The sequence below is a fragment of the Bemisia tabaci genome, chromosome 2, assembly GCF_918797505.1.
Source record: "Bemisia tabaci chromosome 2, PGI_BMITA_v3".
NCBI lineage: Eukaryota > Metazoa > Arthropoda > Insecta > Hemiptera > Aleyrodidae > Bemisia > Bemisia tabaci.
The window spans coordinates 47,283,351-47,302,355 of NC_092794.1; the positions used below are offsets into that span (position 1 = coordinate 47,283,351).

The 19,005-nt window shown below is 35.1% G+C and overlaps 2 protein-coding genes across 7 annotated transcripts in view; both read left to right on the forward strand.

Moving 5' to 3' along the window:
- Window positions 1-225: 225 nt before the first annotated feature.
- On the forward strand, window positions 226-14,507 carry Syn1 (Syntrophin-like 1). Of its 6 annotated transcripts, none has more exons than XM_072297411.1 (8): window positions 226-931; window positions 2,350-2,562; window positions 3,035-3,255; window positions 3,911-4,068; window positions 5,152-5,336; window positions 6,579-6,775; window positions 7,837-7,966; window positions 9,010-14,507. In XM_072297411.1, the coding sequence occupies exons 1-7, from the start codon at window positions 457-459 to the stop codon at window positions 7,927-7,929; spliced, it is 1,542 nt and encodes a 513-aa protein (XP_072153512.1). In that variant the 5' UTR covers window positions 226-456; the 3' UTR covers window positions 7,930-7,966; window positions 9,010-14,507. The 6 variants fall into 6 exon arrangements, with proteins under 6 accessions (XP_072153512.1, XP_072153514.1, XP_072153513.1 ...); XM_072297413.1 differs by having other exon boundaries at window positions 9,819-14,507; XM_072297412.1 differs by having other exon boundaries at window positions 7,837-7,962.
- Window positions 14,508-15,943: 1,436 nt separating this feature from the next.
- nonC (serine/threonine-protein kinase Smg1) overlaps window positions 15,944-19,005 on the forward strand; it is a 39,321-nt gene continuing 36,259 nt past the window's right edge. The window contains exons 1-3 of the mRNA XM_019040145.2: window positions 15,944-16,505; window positions 17,642-17,754; window positions 18,489-18,655. Of these exons, the coding sequence (XP_018895690.2) occupies window positions 16,103-16,505; window positions 17,642-17,754; window positions 18,489-18,655 (683 nt within the window). The 5' untranslated portion in view covers window positions 15,944-16,102. The remainder of the gene's footprint in view (window positions 16,506-17,641; window positions 17,755-18,488; window positions 18,656-19,005) is intronic.

A 19,005-nucleotide genomic window follows, 5' to 3' on the forward strand; every position in this document is an offset into this window, starting at 1 on the left:
TGACGTCTGTTTTTCTGAAGCCTGGTTCTGCATGAAAAATTAGCTTTTTCAAGCTTGGTGCTACATTTTTTTGAGGGGTGTGTGAGTTGTGAGACTTGCGTGTGGTGATTAATGAAAATTTGACCTGGAAAACCTGGCAACCTGATTGTAGCTTTCTGAGAATGTGTTAGTATAGTCTGTGCTAAAACACCTCTGTACTGTACTGTGTGTGTGTGTGGCATCTGTGTCTGTACTATTCTTTTTCGGAGGTTATGTATATTTGTGTGTAAAATTTGGAATTTTGATTGTTGTCTCCGGGAAACTAGTGAGAATTTGTTATGATTTTACTCCGCGGTTTCGATCTTCCGTCCTAGCATTCTGCAGTAGATCACATCCCTAAGCACCTTCAATTTGTTTGCACGGAGTGTAAATCTCGTAAGCCTCTAAACATGATTCTGTGAGCAAATCTTCACGAACATGGCCTGTTGCCCCTACAGTCGTTCGGGAGTATTAGAAACTCTCGTTCGAAACCAGTGGTACAAAGTTTTTGTAAATTTGAATGATGATTATTTAAGCATCACTTTAGAAGATAACTTTGATAATGCAACCGCTCTTAATGGAACTCTCAATAATAATAACATTAATACGCTTGACTCTAGTTGCGGAATCATTGACAACAGTGACATTCCAGAGTCTATAGCCAACCAGAAACGGACAGTTCGTGTCGTGAAATCGGACAATAATGGTTTGGGTATCTCTATAAAAGGCGGCAAAGAAAACAAGATGCCAATATTGATTTCAAAAATCTTCAAAGGCATGGCGGCTGATCAGACAGAACAACTATACGTCGGGGACGCCATACTATCAGTGAACGGAGAAGACTTACAAGATGCGACTCATGATGAAGCAGTGAAATCTCTCAAAAGAGCTGGAAAAGTTGTAGAATTAGAAGGTAAGTAAATGGATCTAGAATTTTTTTTGTTTTACTCTCATCAGGCCTAATCATTTTTCGCATAGTCAAATACCAGTACTTAGTGGAGAAGATGACAACAGATGAGGGTTCCCGTTATGAGGGAAAAAGTCTGAGGATGAGGACTGGTTCTTCCACCTCTGGTTAAATGTTATCCTTTGCCACAGCAAAACTCTTAATGTCCTGAACAACCTTCTAATAATAATGTTTTCCAGGGCTTCCATAGTAAGTACTTTTTTTTGATCGGAATGATATTAATGGTTCTGATAGGTCATATAGGAATCAGGACCAGCAGCGCAATTATTGAAATTATATCAAGGAGACAAGACATAGCCCTATCTCAACCATGCTATTCATCACATTTTGAAGTGTTATCCGGCTGCTTATAACTATCATTAATCGGATTGCAGTTAATCTCTGGCTAAAATTTAACAGGTGCCTTGAGAGCTGTGTCAGATTTTAAGCAAAGGATAAATCTAACTAGAGGTGACCGAACTACTGGGCTTATCCTTACTTGGGAGGGGAAAATAGTTTGAAATGGGAAAATGTGACAAGGAATGAAGGGAATGATATATAGTCTGTAGAAACTTGATTTTGGAAAAACATGTCCAGGACACTTTAGGAAAGTTCTGTCTGGGATAAAATTTTATGAAAGTTTAGATGTAAATGTGGGTGGCTTAGTTAAAAAATCAACTTTTTCAAGGAGAAGAAGGAAAAAAAGAGGAAAATGAGGAATAGAAGAAAATGGATGCAATTATTTGGCATGCTTATTCGCTAGAGCATTTGAAAATGTTGACTTGGAACAACATTTGAAAGCGCTAATGAGAAAACAATTTTCAAAGCATTAAACATTATCTGAATTCTTACAACTGCCCTCAGGAATCTTTATAGCTGCCTAACATCCATGTGGCCTCGTTAATTTTTCCTCTAGTAGGCTGTCAACCAGAAAATTCTGAAGCAATATTTCATCCAATTGAATTGCTTTAATTCCCTTCAAAGTGAGGAGAGAAAATAGTTTATTCTAATGTGTCCAAACAACTTAAGATTTATCTTTAAAGCTTTGTACCTAGAAAAAACTGTTGCAAACATAACAGAAATTTCATTGTTTTTAATTATCTGATAAAATTAAATGAAGGGCCCTTGCAGGACCATCATTTTTCAGCGTACATTACACCTGTTGAGGCATAGCTCCCGCAAAGTTACATGAAAACCAAAGAAGACTGTACTGAAAAGCAACTCTCTAACAGCCTTGCTGCATCAAATTTTTTTTTTTTTTTTTTTTTTCAATTTTATTTTCCTTTTTACTTGACTTACAATATATTCATCATGGGAAGTATTATTTGATGGTTATGACGGTTTTTCTTATGTTTGCACGTCTACTGTTGCGGTCTGTACTCCAGTGGTCACATCATTCTATGTTACAGTCAAGTACCTGCATGAAGTCACACCGTACTTTCGAAAAGCAAGCATTGTCTCTGAAATTGGATGGGAACTTCAACGAGGTTTTCTTTCAAATTCGCCACCAAGTCCTAGATCTCCACTACGAGCTGATACTAGATTCTTGCCCTTGCAACTGTGCTTTCTAGCCCGCAATTATAAACACATTGATCCAGGTACATATGATTTTGTGTAATGCTTATTTTACAGTGAAGAGTTCATTTACCATGTTATTAAAGAAATTTTCAAAACCAGAAGAAACAAAGTCTCAATTAATATTAATGATTAAAGGTTACTTCAACTTATGGCACTATCTTCCTCTCAGGAATTAAGTCATGCAAACAACTTCAAGTGAGCTCTCTGCACCCATCCTTAGTAAAGAGCTGAACTGACTTCTACCACTTGGTCATTGTTCCCAACTGCTGTATGCTAATTAATTACATTCCCCAAATCAACTTTATTTTGGAGACTATTCTCTGTTACGGACAATTACCGATCTACTCTACAATATTATCACAGAAACTTATCAAAAGTTTCAAACAAAATCATTTTGAAAACAACAGCATCAAAGCTATTGATGACAAACTTTAAACAGGTAGGCAGAAGATTATTCCTGTTGCTTATATTATGTTATAAACGTATTTTCAGGAAATAGATGTTTTGAGCTGCATTCTCCAGACAGTATTCATTCGTGTATTTTACGAGCAAGTGACACAACAGACGCTGCTGCTTGGTTCAATGCACTACACTCAGCATTACATGTTCAGACTGTGAAGGCTTTTCAAGAAGCTAACAGAGTTCTCAGTATAACCTCAGTCGGTGAGCTTCATAGAATTGGCTGGCTTGCACGGAAATTCCCAACAACTGAGGTAAGCGTGAAAGTTTCTCATTCAAGGTATCTTAAGTAATAACAAGTGGATGATTAAAATTTAATTTCAGTTCATAAATTGTTTTACTCTGTATCTTCTGTAATTTTATACAGAGCTGAGTTGTTTCTATTATTGTTTTTTTCTATTTTCATGAATTTTTGTTACTATTTACCCTCCTTTTGTTTATCTTTTAATCTGTCGGTCGGACTTTTAAGAAAAACAAAGTGTCTACTGTACAGAAAAAGTATGGATACACTGAAAAAGCATGAATTTCGGAGTGTTGGTATGGAAGTACGGAAAAGGTACAGATTAACCATGATGGCATTTTAGTGGCGTCCAGAATTTTGCGAAATGCTAAGCTGGGCTCACTGCCAAGTGTGATCTACTGCTGAGTTCTAAGAAGACCCAAAATGTCATAGACTTGGTGTGACCCCAGTTTAGTATTCCAATGCATCTGCCTGAGCTTAACACTCTCTCCCTCAGTCTTGCACTGATACTCATTGACATTTTTTGGCCCTGATTCCCTTGCAGAATGGTTTGAACCCAACTGCCCAACACTATTCTACCACCTTCTTAATTTTTTATTTCCTGGTTTTTTCCTCTTTTATCTTACGTTGATTTTTATAATTTGATTTTCAAATTGATGCTATTTTAGAATGATCGAGCAAGTTCTGAAAGTAGTGAAGAGTATGACAAGTGGCAAGCTGTTTTTGCTGCTGTCACTGATTCCGAATTACGCCTTTATGAATCAGCACCATGGAGTCTTGAAGCATGGAACACACCGGTCGAAGTCTGTCGATTAATATCAACCAGGTAAGTTTTTCATTTTCTTAGGCCTTGTCTCATCGGGACGTTTCATGGGATTTGTCCCTGGGAAAAATCTCTTTCGCGAAGTTGGGAAAAATATTGAGTCACTCAATACTAATAATAGTACCAACTAAGAGTCCTTGTGGAGTCCTAGAAACGACTTCAAAAGAAGAAGAAGAAATTTTGTTGTGATTTTTAACAAGAAGAACGCCCAAAAGTTTCATTCCTGCAATTCGAACCTAGGAAAATCCTAAGAAACGTCCTTTGGAAGCAAGGTGTTAGCCATCGATCATATTAAGTCATGTTAATCAAAACCAGGTGTCAATAATCTTTGAAGCTCCTATATTTTCCTTGGATTCTTGATAGGGCTATTGATGAGCTAAGAAGGAGGAAGTCAAATCAGCAGGTAAAAGAAAGAAATTCAGTCCAATCCGACTTACAATTCTCCCAAGTTTTACAATAAAAGCAGTGGCAGATCTTTAAGGGCAAGCAGATTTCATGCCAAGAACTCTCTGTAAAATTTGTCAAATTTTCCCTAAGTTTTACGTCATTTTCCCTGAATTTTTAAAATTCCCATGCATTTCTCGGTATTCGCTGACTGTGGCAACCTTGGCATTGCGATATTAAAATCAGAGTTTTGGTTGATTAATTTGCAAACGGCAACAATGAGCGACTGATATTGTTTTTGGTCTTTTTTATCTTTAACTGACTGCCATTTTTAAATAATGATCGATGGAGACTCGAACTTTGCATCAAAAATGTTCTTTTTTATGCTTGTTTCAACAATGTATTACAAGGTAAAAGTTACCATCAGAAAAAAAAAATTAGGGTCTATGCCTTCCTTCGGAAGGAGCTGCACCAAAATTTTGGAAATCAAAAAGTAGTTCCCTGTGATTTGTGAATACTCCCAAAGTTTCAACTTAATAGCTTAGTCAGCAAAAAAAATATTGGGATGTTTTAGGAATTTTGAATTACTCTGTAAGAAGTTGCTAAAAAAAACAGCTGTATTTTAGAAATTCCAGCTAATTTCACTCAGTGTTTGAACCACTGCATATCGTGCCAGAATTTATCGTTTTCCTCTTTTTCCAGGCTTGTATCTTCGTGTAGGCAAACAGACGTACAATGCTCAGTATTTAGTGTCAGGTGTGGAACTCCTGAGGGTGTTGTCACGCACTTGCTTCGAGCAGAAACACATCGTGATTTAGCTAATTGGGCACGCACATTAGTCAATGGTAGTCACAATTGTGTAATGCTACAGAGAGAACTTGTGTGTCGTAAGTACCTCTATTATTTTCCTACTAATTTAGCATAAAGATTTATCATCACTTTGTTCAGATTGAAGAAACAGCAGTCTAATGATTTTATTAGAAACCAACCGCTTTAAAGTTTATGAAACAAAGTGAAGTTTAGTAAGGTGAGCTGGCCAGCAGAGGCGCCTCAAGGTGTAGAAAAAAATTTAACATTTGATATGTTACAGGCCCTGGGCAGCAATCTTTGCTGCTTACTGAAAGAACATTCTTGACAAAATACAGGTGAATTTCAACCATTTTTAGTAAGCTTGCCCTTCCATTTTATGGTGCTTTTGCAATTTTTAAGCGTACTCCTTAATTTTGTTCAAAAATCTTGCTGTAATGCCAAAATCGTGAGTTTTCGTGAAAAATGCCAAGGAACTAAAGTTGTGGAGGGTAAAGTTTCGTTGGAGTAAAGTATTATTTCTCAAATTAAAAATAAAACTAAACTGATTCAAATTCACCAGAGTATGTTTTCTGGCCCTGCAGATTTCTGAAGCCTTGCAAAAAAACCATAATAAAGGACCCTCTCCCCTCCAAAATGGGTCAGAAAATGGTAAAAATGGACCAAAGAGGAATGCTTGATTTTAACAAGTCCCCAAAGAGAAATCAGAAATTCCAGCCTTCATTTACGATCTAAAAAGAAAGACCAAAATTCAAAATGGCAACATAATTAAAAAGAACCATACTCCAGCTCTCACACTCTCCAAACTTCAATTTTGCATATGAGGTGTCAATTTCTTTGTAATATTTCTTTTAAGAAACCAATTTTTTATCAATAACTCATTTTGACCCCAAAATTTAATAGTTAAAATAATTTCTAGTCATAAACTCTGAATACTTTAATTAGTCTACAAATTAAACTGTGTAAGATGTACTTGACTGTGGGTCGTTGATGACGTTTCAAAATTGAGAAGCTACTCTAAAAGTAAATTTTCAACTTTTGTAATGAGTCTGTTGCAGTGTTGCATGCAAGAGGTATAGCCAAATAAATGTATCTACGGGTGAAATCACACAAAAATCGTGTTAAGTACATAAAAAAAGTCTGAAATCCATTCCTTAGCTAGCAATCTGCGTAGTTTGTAACCTGCTTTGTCAAATTTTCTGCGTCTGCAGGCAGTTTTTCTGGAATAATGTTTTCCAGATCTCTGGAAAAGCACTTGTTGAATGTATTGTCATCATTTTTTAGACTCAGTCACTTATCGTTTTGTTTGTTTTTAAATACAGGATGTATGTGGCAAGGAAAACCTGCTCAATTAGCTCTAAATTTTGATAATGGATTCACATTGTTAGAAGCCCCTAGTGGCTCTATGGGTCGAGAAATGAAGGTTTTGTGGAGCTTTCCATTTGAGAGGTTGCGCACTTCTGCAGATGATGGCTCTCGCCTGCTATGGTTGGATTTTGGTGGCGATGAAGGAGAAATGGTAAGTTGTTGTTAGAGGTAGGAAATTTTAATTTCCTCATTTATTTACTATTTTCATCCCCTCTCTTCCCCCTCTTCCTCTTTCCACTCCCTCTGCTCCCCCTGAAGGCGGCACTTATCCGTTGCATGTTGCATCTGGATTCCGCTTGGCTCATTCCAACTGTTTTTTGGTGTTCTTAACTACTTCCAGTCATTTCTAGCTGTATTCGGCCTTATAGGGATGTTTCTGGCAATTTATGTTGTCATTTCACATTTTTGCCCCAAAGTTTAGGTCTCCATCAATCACCATTTCAAAATGGCTGCCAGTAAAGAATCTTATTTCTGCTGTCTAATTTGGCAACAGCAATTGGCATTTGTAGAGATTGGAGAGCCTAAGAGTGTATCTCTTGATTCTATCAATTTTTTAACTCCATGACGTGCCGCTTCTGGAGAACATATTTACGTTTTTTCCGAAATTAAAGAAATTTCCTGGAGGCAAACGTCTTCCCAATGATGGAAGGTTGAAAGCTTGTATCAACACCTGACGAATGACTATGTCAACAAGTGCAGCGAAATGCTGTAAAGGAGTAAATTAGCCTCATTCAATGAGATTATAAATATATATAAAAGTCACCCTTTCCAAGACTTCATTTCAGTTTCTCTGTTAAGTTCCCCAGCTCATGGAAAAAGGGCACATTTGTAGGAGAGGCAGGTGTTGAGAATTCATATCTTCCCCGGAATATGTAAACAAAATTTACAAACCTACAGCTTGTAAGAAAGCCAAGAGTGTGTAAGTTTTGATGCTGGATTAGTCTCAACCCTAGTATTGAGAACTCTCAAGGAAAAATCAGTAAACTTTCTTTGAAATTCACCCCTGTAAATCTTGTGCTGAGGGGGTGGAAATTTTGCAGATTTTAATTACATCCATTAGACCTTCACAAAGTCTAACTTGAAGATCTCAAACAGTGAAATGAATTAACTATGTAAGATCCTCTCATTTTAGATCACTGTTTGTGTATATTCACCTACAATTTGCAATAATCGAAGTTATTAAGTGTCATCTTGTTTATCTTTCTCTTTCAGGAACTGGATCTGGAATGTTGTCCGAAACCTTTTGTCTTCATTCTTCACAACTTTCTGTCTGCCAAAATTCATCAGCTTGGATTATACGCCTAATGTTGCGGTTTATTCATAATGCAATAGATCTTAGTAGGTAAATTTAGTATTCTGACCAAAACGTATCCTTTTTTTCTCTCTCTCCCCTGTCCCCCCGAAATTTTCCTCCACAACATTATTGTCATCACTTTCATCTTTGACCATTGGTGCGTAGTATGCTAATGTGTGGGCACCTTATTCCAACGTGAATTAGGCATAATGGGTCTACTACTTAGCTCAGTGAAAAATTCTGTCGTAATAAAGTTTTTCCCTCAGTTATCAAGGTGAGGAAAAGTACAAGCTCCATAAAATCTTTGTAAATTCATTTGCCTAAGAAAATTGCTTCTTTCATCACGGTTAGCAAAACCGAATTTGAAGTGCATGTCTCAAGATCATTTTTCAAGGTCGTAAACATAAGAAAATATGCAATGATACTATGATAATTTATGCATGTTTCAAAGTTTTAAAAAAAAGAATGTCATGACAATTCGATATTGTTGACTTTTTGATTAAAATTGGCACTGTTCAGAAAATTTCTGAAATACTTGAACTTTTTGTAAAGAGCTGCAACATCACAATACTATCCTACCTATAACAGTTATGCATCAAAGTCATCAGATGAGATAAGTAATAGATCAGTGTGCAGGCAGTGTTCTAGCAAGAGGAAAGTATGATCACTGAAACATCCTGCAGGCACCAAGTCGGATCTCTGTCAAGTGTTGTGGTGTATGAGAAAGTTTAAACTATTCCTTGTCTTGAGACTTGAGGAAAACAGATATCCGTGAAACAAGCCTATATTTAACCTTTAATTTATGCTTTAGAAAAGCATTAAAGTTGCTCATTCCTTATTTCAAACCCTGAACTGTCCATTCGCTACAACAGATATTACTAATGAAGATGGCAAGAGATGGGCAAGAGCTTTCCCACGAGTGGGGTAAGCTCAAACAGAAATTTGCTAAACCCATCTTGATTAATGTGGGAGGAGAACTCGTCAAGACCTGCAAAGTTGTCTCGCCAAATTTCAGCTTTTAAATTCTTGCAATTTTTTTAAATTGAAGATTAAAATAACCTACTCATTGTTAATTTCCTATGATTATCCAGCTGAATACCTACAAAAAAGGAAAGCAAGTCGCACAGATCCCATTTTTATGAGAGCCTTGTTGTCTTTCGCCCTGTGAAGCAGGAACTTCATACCAAGACGGAATTTCTGAAGCTTTGTGAGTGACAAAAGTGATACCTATACACCAAAAAGCGAATATAAACCACTTTAAGAATTTGCTTCGGGAGTTTATGCACTAATCTATGTATAAATCCAATTTGTGTCATTTTCGTTCTTCTTCTTTTTTTTTCTTCCTTTTTTTTTCTTTCTTTTTTTACTAACAATAATATTTGTCTTCTTTTTTCACATTTTTGTCAACTTCTCTGCAGCTTGTTGATCTGTTTTGGCTGTAACATTGTTGTACTTTTTTTCTTATTAAAATGTTAAGTTATTAGTTAATTTTACGGCCGAATTTAGAAGGATCTGAGGTATCGTAGTTGCACCTATCTCATTTGTGTAACATGATCAACAAATTAATAAAATACCCATCACTCTCATTGTTCGTGGTGGTATGTACAATTCAAATGGGCACATGAGACTAGTTGTTAATCATCTTTTCAATATTGGCTCTCTAGTATAGCCATAGCTCTGACCCAAAAAAGAGGAGCTTCATATTTGTAACTCAGTTTTAACAATGGTTTTTACCTTATCATTGCCTCTTTTCATCATTAAACGTTTTTTAGGGAAAAATAAATTGAGATGTGAGCAGTTGAAGTAGAGTTGGGCCAAAATGGATGTGTTGCCAGAACTGAATCTTAATCAGATACCCATTTTTATTACTCTCTTTTCTTTTTGTTCCTTTTTGAACCAGGTTGCATAGTGCTCTGTGATTAAAAGCTTACTAAATACATTAATTACAAAGCAGAATCATCATTCTTGAAAGACGAAATTCTCTGAATCAATTGAAAGACACATAAGAATCACTCTAAGAATCATATGTTCATGCTTGAAGCCAATGCGTAAGGCACTAGATCCATTCCGGATTCCGAATGAACAGAAATATCTCTTTTCAAAAAGAGGACATTTTGACAACATCCTTTGATTCCTTTGCAAGCAACAACATCTGTAGCATAATTTTTAAACGGCAGCAGCTCTACTTATTCAATGCTAGCAACACCATCCAACATCTCGCAATCTCCCTCCACAATGAGATAGATCACAGATTCGCTGCACTTTCTACTGGATGACCAAATCATCTTTCATCTTTCTGTAATCTTCTGTAAAATCTTCGGAGCATCATCTTTCTGTAAGTTTACCACTTACAAACAACAGGAATACCCATAAATTTTATCCTGAACATTTTAACTGTGTTCTTTTATGCTCTTACGTGTTTCAACCCATAAGATCAAATCTATACTTATTCAGTTTGGTTTGAAATCGTAAAAAAAAAAAAAAAAAAAAAAAAAAAAAAAAAAAAAAAGGATTTTCCGCAACTTTTTTCTCATAATTCAACTGCCTTGCATTTTAACAATTTCAGTAGTTCCTAAATTTGTTTTTGTTAACACAGTTTGCAAAATTGTGCTAATTAATTTATTTTTATTTGTTTGGTTCAAACAAGTTCTTGATTAACAGAGAGTTTTAAGCAAACAGCGGAAAAAAATGTTACTCTCCGCAGGATTCCAGAATTTTGATGCTTAAACGTCTTGTCTTAATTCGATCCTTTTTTATCATGATTCAAGTGATTTACAGAATTTTATTATCTTCATTGTTTATCTTATTTCTGATGAATTTTTTTCCTTTTATCAGCATGTAGATTTCTCAAATTATGACTGTTTTGTATGAGGTGCTGATAAATCAAAAAATTTATCTTTGGAGTTAACTAGCTCAGGATTTAGTAATCATTCCATAGTTTTTTCTGCTCCACTTTATACCTGGAAATATCTTGTCATTCTGGATTTGTATAGTACATCAACTAAAACACCATTTTGAAAATGATGTGTATAATGTTAAAAAGCACTAAAAAATAATCTTCAATCAATGATAATATTGAGGGCTTTTGTCAATTGTAGATGTTTTGAAGATCAAAAGCAGAATATTTTAAAGGTTAAATTCATAATCTTTCTTGCAATGGACTTGGATGGGAACCCGCCAAAAAAGAATATAATTCAACTATGGTTGGTGTTACCCTCAAAAAATGTTTTATAAGTAAACAGTAGTTTTGACCTACTATCAATATGCTTTTAACAGAAATTAACACAATAATCTCAGAACTCGCACAAGTAACAAGAGGTTTACAATTAACATTTTTTCTAGAACTAAAAAGCAATAATAGGAGGTATTACGAAGAGTTATCAAAACTATTTTTAGTCTTATGAGGAAACATGTATTCCAACTCTCTTGGGCCAAATTTAGAACTTCTCTTATTTCAGTTTACGCAATGAGAGCCTCACTCTTAGACCTCTTTTGTACAAAATAATTTGTATTGAATACATTTTTACGGCTTTTTAGTGTATTTTTTGTCTTATTTTTTAGAAGATATTCCAGTTTATGAACACTATAATCATGTTTTTTGAAAAGTTGTTGTGACAACAATGCTCATTTTTAACATTCGCACTCAAGGTTTTTGTTAAGTTTGCATTTTGTGATTAGATTAAACCTTTTTAGTTTTATTAACAGAACTATGATTGCTTACTATGAAAGCAATTTAAGAATTGAATTGTCAGATCCCGTTTATATCCATTGATTCTGATTCTTCAGACTGCACATAACAGGTGAAAAAATCAGAGATCATCTTCACAGGAGCAATGTTTGACTCCCCTGTTGGGAATAAACACTCCATTTCACCCCATTGTTTCTTTTTTGTTTCTCTCTTATTTTTGTTTTTAAAAGTCAGAAGAATCAATCGACTATGTACTCTGTGTAACCTAATGTAAAATAGAGATTATACACCAATGAAATCCTGAAACCATCAGGAAATAATGCTTCAGTTATTTGCTGATTATACAAGTTTTACGGCCTCTTAAATACATGAAGCTGCAAAATGTAATAACTTGTCATTAGTAGATGCCAGAGCATTAGTTCATTCATTTCGGCCATTTTCTGAACCTTTCTGGATGTAATTGTGGGCTAAGCATGGATCTGAAAGCCGATCATTTTGGCCAAAAATTCGAGTTTTTCAGCATTCAACGCATTGCTATCTACCATTGATATGTTGGAGTGGTACAAAATTTTTCAATTACATTCATGAGAGATGGGCGAGAGTCTATCATGGCCAAAATTAAACCTTACGCTCTTAATTTTAAAAAAAAACTTTTTGGAGCATTTCACCAGTATTGAGGAGGGCTGAAAAAGAGCAACTCAGTTACACCAGCAATCAATCGGCAAGATTTACACTCTTATAGTTTAAAGCTTTTTTCTGAAGTCTATGTTTGATTTAAATCCCACCTAAAAAGCCACGGTTGCCATATTTTATTGCTGTATTTTTGAGAAAATTAAGTTTTTCTGTATTTTGGGGCAGCTTATTGAACTCGTACGGCAGAGTTGAAAAAACTTTTACTCTTCCATTTTCGCAATTATATTACTGGCAATATTATAAATTTCTTTCTTTTTAGAGTCTTGTTCTGTAGAGTTGTTACATTTCATTGAAATAAATTCAGATCATGCACATGCAAGAAAATGTGAATTTGTCTGTGGCTATGCATATCTGACGTCTCAAAGAAGGCTATGCGTCAGAGTTACTTCTGAAGATTGACTTATCAAATATTAATGAAAACGCAAATTTTTCACAGGATAAGGAGCATCGGCATTAAACATTGCTGTTGAGAAGATCAAACTGTCCATCATTTTGAATAATTTTCAGAGAGAAAGAATCTGGAACCAATGTTGCCTTTAAGAGGGGGGAAGGAAATGTCAGATAGAATATAATCAATCTTGAGAACTTGAGACTGATGGACGGCAAAAAGTCTTTAAGGTTTCAGGTTACAGTCAAGGTTTAAGAGTATTTAGATAGAAGCTTTCAACTATCATTGTACATAACTTGCCGAAAAATCTTATTTCTGGTGGGATCATTTCAAAGCTTATTAATTCATAAGTGGATCTTGTTGAATGATTAGCATATTTTTTCATGCAAACCTTTGTTATCCATTTTCTAATAACTATTTTGTCGGTTTTTTATCTAGGCCTATTTTTAGCTTTCTGTCTCTGTGCCAAACTGTTGATGTCATTTTGTTTTTATTGTTCGCCTAAAACTAGCAACTAAGTGTTAAAGGTTTTTATGGATTATGGTTCCAGTAAAGTTCTCTTGTTACATCTGACATCTCATCATGATTCGTAATCATTATTGCTTCTTGTAATTACTTTCATTCCGAAATTTCTGTAAATGCGCAGGACAACCTTAAACTCCTTTTTCCTCAGTCATTGGATGCCCTCTGTCTCACTCCTAAATATTGTGGAAATCAAGGTAAAAAAAAGCAAAAAAAAACTGAACGGATCAAGGGAAGATTTTCTAAAATGAAAACTGTAGTTTTTGTTTTACTTCAAGTTATATGAGGATGCTAAATTTTTTCATACAATGCCTCTAGTACAGGGTTAGAAGAAATTCCGCATACATCTTTTGGCATTTTATTTAGTTGCATAAAAACTTCTACCTTTCTTCTTTCTTCATTAACTTCTTTAAAGAGAGGAATCAAATTATTTTTTTTCTTGTATAAACGTCTGTCCAGAAGTTAAGTGTCTAGCATACCAAGCTTTCTGTATAACAAAAGGACACTAGTATCTAAAAGCCATTAAGCTTTTTTTTCCATGACTAAATAGTACTAGCAATCCAGTGAAAATTGTGGTCTGTGATGAAGCCATTGCATTTATCTTAAAAAATCAGTTTTTGGAGAGAAATCTGAAAAAATTCAATTTTTTCTGAATTTTTCCATCAGAATTTGCTGGACCCCATTGTTTTTCATCTTTCAAAATACTTCAGGGATCATCTAGAAAAGAGTGCACTTTCAAAAAGTTTACCATACTTTTTCTTCAAAATACTTCAGGGATCATCTAGAAAAGAGTGCACTTTCAAAAATTTTACCATACTTTTTCTTTAAAAACTGCTGTTCAGTATGAATGTTAAGAAAAAAATTGCTCAGCAATTAAAATTTTGATGAGATAGCCATCACAGAACCTAACAATTATTACTACCTGCTGGTTGTGTCTATATTCTCTTACATTTTATCAGGTTTTTATTTCTTTCTTACACGATTAGATATAAGTAGTGAATAAATCGATCTGTTACTCAAAGATTTTGCATTTCGCATTCTTATTACCATGATTTTGTATATTATGATACATTAATTGATGTGTCTGTCTACCTATGAGCTCATCATTTAAGTTTAATCTCCTATGGCAATCTTTTGCTCTGCGTAATTTCTCATCCCTTCATTCATTTTGTACGTATTTTACACTGTACACTTGTATAATCACAAATACCTAAATATTGTTGTTTTATTTTTCCATATTTTGTACTATGACGGGTAGTAAGTCTCTGCACTGAAATTAAACACCTAATTAAAATTAATGTTATGAATACTTTTTTCATCTACTCTCCTACTAGTTAATCACCTATTTCCCAAGTAGCATTGTCATCTACTTTCTAGGTGGCGCTCATCAAGAAAATGTCTACTTTCTAGATAGAACAATTTTCTTGAAAGAAAATAGGTATAAAGTAAATTTAGAAAATAGACACAAGAAAATAGAAAGAAAATACATTTTTCCTTGCATTTTCTTAAAAGAAAACATTAAGAAATTGGCTAGAAAATAATTCTACTTTCAATAAATTTTCTATCTTTTTTCCAAGTGGGAAGTTGACAGAAAGTAGACCTATGAAATAAATCTATTTTCTTTGGTCAGACTTTTGACTCGCAATGTTTTTTCTTTCTATTTTCTGGATAACTCTCATTTTCTTTGTTTTTTCTAGAAATTTTCCTAATATTTTTTTTCTAGAAAAAAATTCTATTTTGCTACTTGGGTTTTTGCAATTTTTTACCCTAACCTTCTAGATTTGAAATTCTTTTCCAAGTCGACTGTACCAAACATGTTTGGTTGGCCAATTTTAATAGTTAGCTAGGTGAACTATAATTTCAACAAATTTTCCAAAATAAATGCCATGTGGTCATCATGAACCAATAGTGTTATTTCCACCCAATCTGGATCCTTAAGTTTGAGAGGGAGCCGTAAGACCGCCAATCAACCAACAGTTTTGACTACCTATTATTTCTTGGTTTTTTGTGAGGCTGTAGGTAAAAATAAATGCGTTCGTACATTTCGGCAAGAAACTGTGGTAAGCTATTTCTCTTGGGTGAGGCCAGAATCGGTTCCACCCTCTTCTTCTCCGGAACCTATCACAATTCTTGACTCGCTTTTTGTATGACTGGTCCCCCTCACCTATAATAATTTTTCTCCTATGGGAAACATTCATTTCTTACCATTAATTCAACATTCCTTTCAATTCCTCCTTTTACCTAAGGAGCAACAACTGTTGAAAAAACTTTTAAAAAATTTTAAATTTCAAAAAGACAACGCTTAGTAAAAATGTTAAAATGTTCGTATCAGGAAATCCTTTTTGGCTACTTTTAAAGTGAAATTTACGAGCGGTAAAATTTAAGTAAAAAAGTGTTAAAATAATCTCTTAAAATAGGTATCAACTGTAGTTTTTCAACACTAAAAATTTTCGAAACATTTTTTAAGAAACTACAGAGGTGTTATTATAAGAATTTTTTTTAACACTTTTTCACTTAAATTATTACTTCTCGTAAATACTTTTTTTAAAAAATAGCCGAAAAAGGTTTCCTAATACGAAAATTTTAACAATTTTTTAAAAGTTTCGGGAAAATTTTTTTAAAGGCCATTGCTAGGGATTCATAAAAAGGCGCACTCGTGTTTGCCTTCATCTTTCTCCGCCAGAGGGAGCGCTTAGTTGCTGTCGCAGCCATCTGGAAAGCCTTGCGCACGCGAGATGATCTTTGCCTGCCTGCAAAAAGTAAATATCGTGGAGACAAGGCGTTACAATTTATAATTTATTACCAGTGCCAAATTAAGTCTGTGCTTTTATTTCGATGACATGACTTTAATCATTTTATATTATTTTCATCCCGTTCATGTGATTTGTAGGTAATGATAAGCACCAACATCGCCAAAGAACTCAAGGCTTCTTTCAGGAGTCCTGATGTTGTTAGGTTATCTGAGAATGAAGATAAGCTGAAGAATACAGAAAAGGGTGGTGGAGACAAGGTAAAATCATTCTTTGTCACTGATTCAGCTAACAGGAATCAATCTCGTTCAACCTCAAGAGATAAGTCCGAAAACAGGACCAAAAACCGCAGAAACAAGGATGAGTACCGACAAGTTCACAACCACACCAGCAGTTACAAAAGTGGATTCAAAGGCAAAAACAGCGCTTCAAGGAAAACCGAAGACTTTTCAACCCGCAAATTTCAAGAGTCAACCCCGAAAAATAAGATTTATAATGGGTCTTACTCCAAATATCCAAATGACGCTGAAAGCAGATCAAGACCAGGTGAGCCTCCAAACAGATTTTCGTCATTTTTTTTTCATTTTTCCTCATCAGGCAGGGCTCTAGTTTGGGGTGTTCTATTGGTTTTTGGTAAGCTATCAAAATAATTCCACTATAAAGTAGGACATCAAGAAGGCCCCTGCCAGAGTGCCCGTATCGCATGTTGAGACAAATGTCAATCTCTGATTACGTCCGAATCATCACCACTCAGCAGTTTAATACATGCAGTCAGATGGCACCACTGATGAGTGGTGACCTAAACAATACTTGACTATTATCTCAACATTAGATGCGTCCGCTCTAGTAGTTATCAGAATCGTCGAAGTTGACGCAAATGAGCTGTCATCGTGTATTTCAGGTAGTTCAGCTGAGGGCTTTTTTTCATCCGTGGAACGCGATGGATCTGGATCTTTGTGGCTCGGGCCAGTCCAGCCGGCCTAACCACAGCCTCAACCCACCTCTGAAGAGTAATTCAAGTGTTCCACTGGAACAAGCCAGTGGAACGGGGTAAAAAAGTGATGCGTTTCTTAGGGATCCTCTGCAGTTCAGATTAAAAAAAGGCCCTCTTAACTCCCCAACGGATAGGTACACGAGGTTATAATGCTCTAACTGAGTTTGTCTAGTTCTGACAAGAGCGGCCCCATCAGAGTGTGCCAGTTTCTTTAAGACAAGCATTACCGATAGCTATCGTCCCAAAACTCCTCTGGGAGTCGGCATTCCCTCATTCTATTTTCATCCCTGAAACTTTAATCATCATTCTTTCTTATCATTGATTTTTACTTTAAAGTAAATCATGAAAACTGCCAAATGAGCCAAAATTAGGAAAATTCAAGGTTACTTGATGTCAAACTGTACAATAACATAAAAATACTCAAACAAAGCAATAAATTACATCACGAAGTAAGTTCAAAATTGATGTATTACTCCCTCAAGCACGAAAGAGAACGCTGACCATCTTTGAAAAATTGATACATGGGTACCAAGTATTGATGCGGAGTAGACTGACAGCTCCAGTCAGATCTGGCTCAGCTCAGCAGGATCTCATCTATAGTCACTGCTTCAAGTCAACATGTCCAAATTACTTAAATTGTAAAATCCAAATTCAAATGTTTTCCAATAATATTTTCCTTACATTGCAGATCAAAGCTTTGTGGTATCATTACCAGAAGATTCTCGAATCTCCACCTTACTACGCAAAATGGCAAGAGAAGATGACGATGGAGCTTTGTGCAACTACTGTTTACAAATACAGGTAATAATACAGCTCTTTAGAAATAAATTACAAATAAAATAGTCATTATGAATTGTATTACAAGTCAAAAGTCAGAAATTAGTCTAGCAAATCTAGTATTTTACCTGCCATAAATTCGCATGAACTGTTTTTTGTAGGTACAGGGTCTTTGGGGTCCCAATAAGACATGAAAAAGTTTACCAATAAGTTTCACCAGATACTTGGTTAATCTCAGTTTTTTAAATGGCCGTTGAGAACTCATGAGTCATTTCACATCAAAGGATCAAACTAATCGGCAAAATGGCACTCACCGACTCAGATTCTCCTGATTTTTTTATTCATAGGCAAGAAAATGCCAATTTTCTGATTTGATTGAAACTTCTGTAGGCTTAACGTTTAACTACGTTATCAAATGGCAATTGGTGAATTGTCATATACAAGTGGACAACTTGTTATTCAAATGGAATAAACTTTCGCAATACTTTTTCTCATTAAGTATTTTGAAGGCCTATGACTCAGGGCATAGCTAATCAATGCCCAAGACGGCAAGAAAAGAGTTGGGAAAACTCAAACTGCATATAAATTTTATATTTTTATTTAGACTAATAAAAAAATTTAAAACTTGGACACTCCGTCTCTTAATTTTGAATGTTCTTTTTTTGACTCAGTGTAATAACTTAAATAAACGTTCTCCTCTTTGTATTGTCAATAAAGACGTATCACTCTCTAATTTAAGCGGCTTTTTCTTGTCTCAGGAAGCGTTCACACTACCAGACAATAGTCGTTACATCCGACGAGCTCAAGACCTAATTTGTGAATCAATCCTAGGAATGCTGCACAATATGAGAGGAAAAGAGTCTAAAATTCTCCTCATAAAATCTCTTGGATGTCTGGGTCATGCATTAGATCAAGATTTTAAAAGGTAAGTTACCTACAAGTTCCTGTTGTCATCTATTAGCATTACCTAATATGCCTAGAGCCTACTCACCTTCTGTTGAAACAAAAGCTATACCTTGTGTGATAACAACACTCATCATTAATGTCATCCAAGTGTATGCATTAACCTGTTGAGTGATGCTAATCTACCCATCAGAGATGGAATTTTGCCTAAAGAGACAATACTTTCATCAGTTTATTGTTTTAGAAGGCAAAGGAATCCTAACTGGTCCGCAAACTGCTTGCCAGAATCAAAAGATAGTTGGGGAAACTCCTTCGGCAAAATTAGCGTATGTAGTTATGGAAAAATCTGCCAGTCTCATTAATGTTTTTTCT

Coding starts and splice junctions, on each gene's coding strand:
- Syn1 (XM_072297410.1), top strand. CDS start 457: ATGGCCTGTTGCCCCTACAGTCGTTCGGGAGTATTAGAAACTCTCGTT. Junction 932..2,349: donor AAAAGTTGTAGAATTAGAAG/GTAAGTAAATGG, acceptor TCTGTACTCCAG/TGGTCACATCATTCTATGTT. Junction 2,563..3,034: donor TTATAAACACATTGATCCAG/GTACATATGATT, acceptor ACGTATTTTCAG/GAAATAGATGTTTTGAGCTG.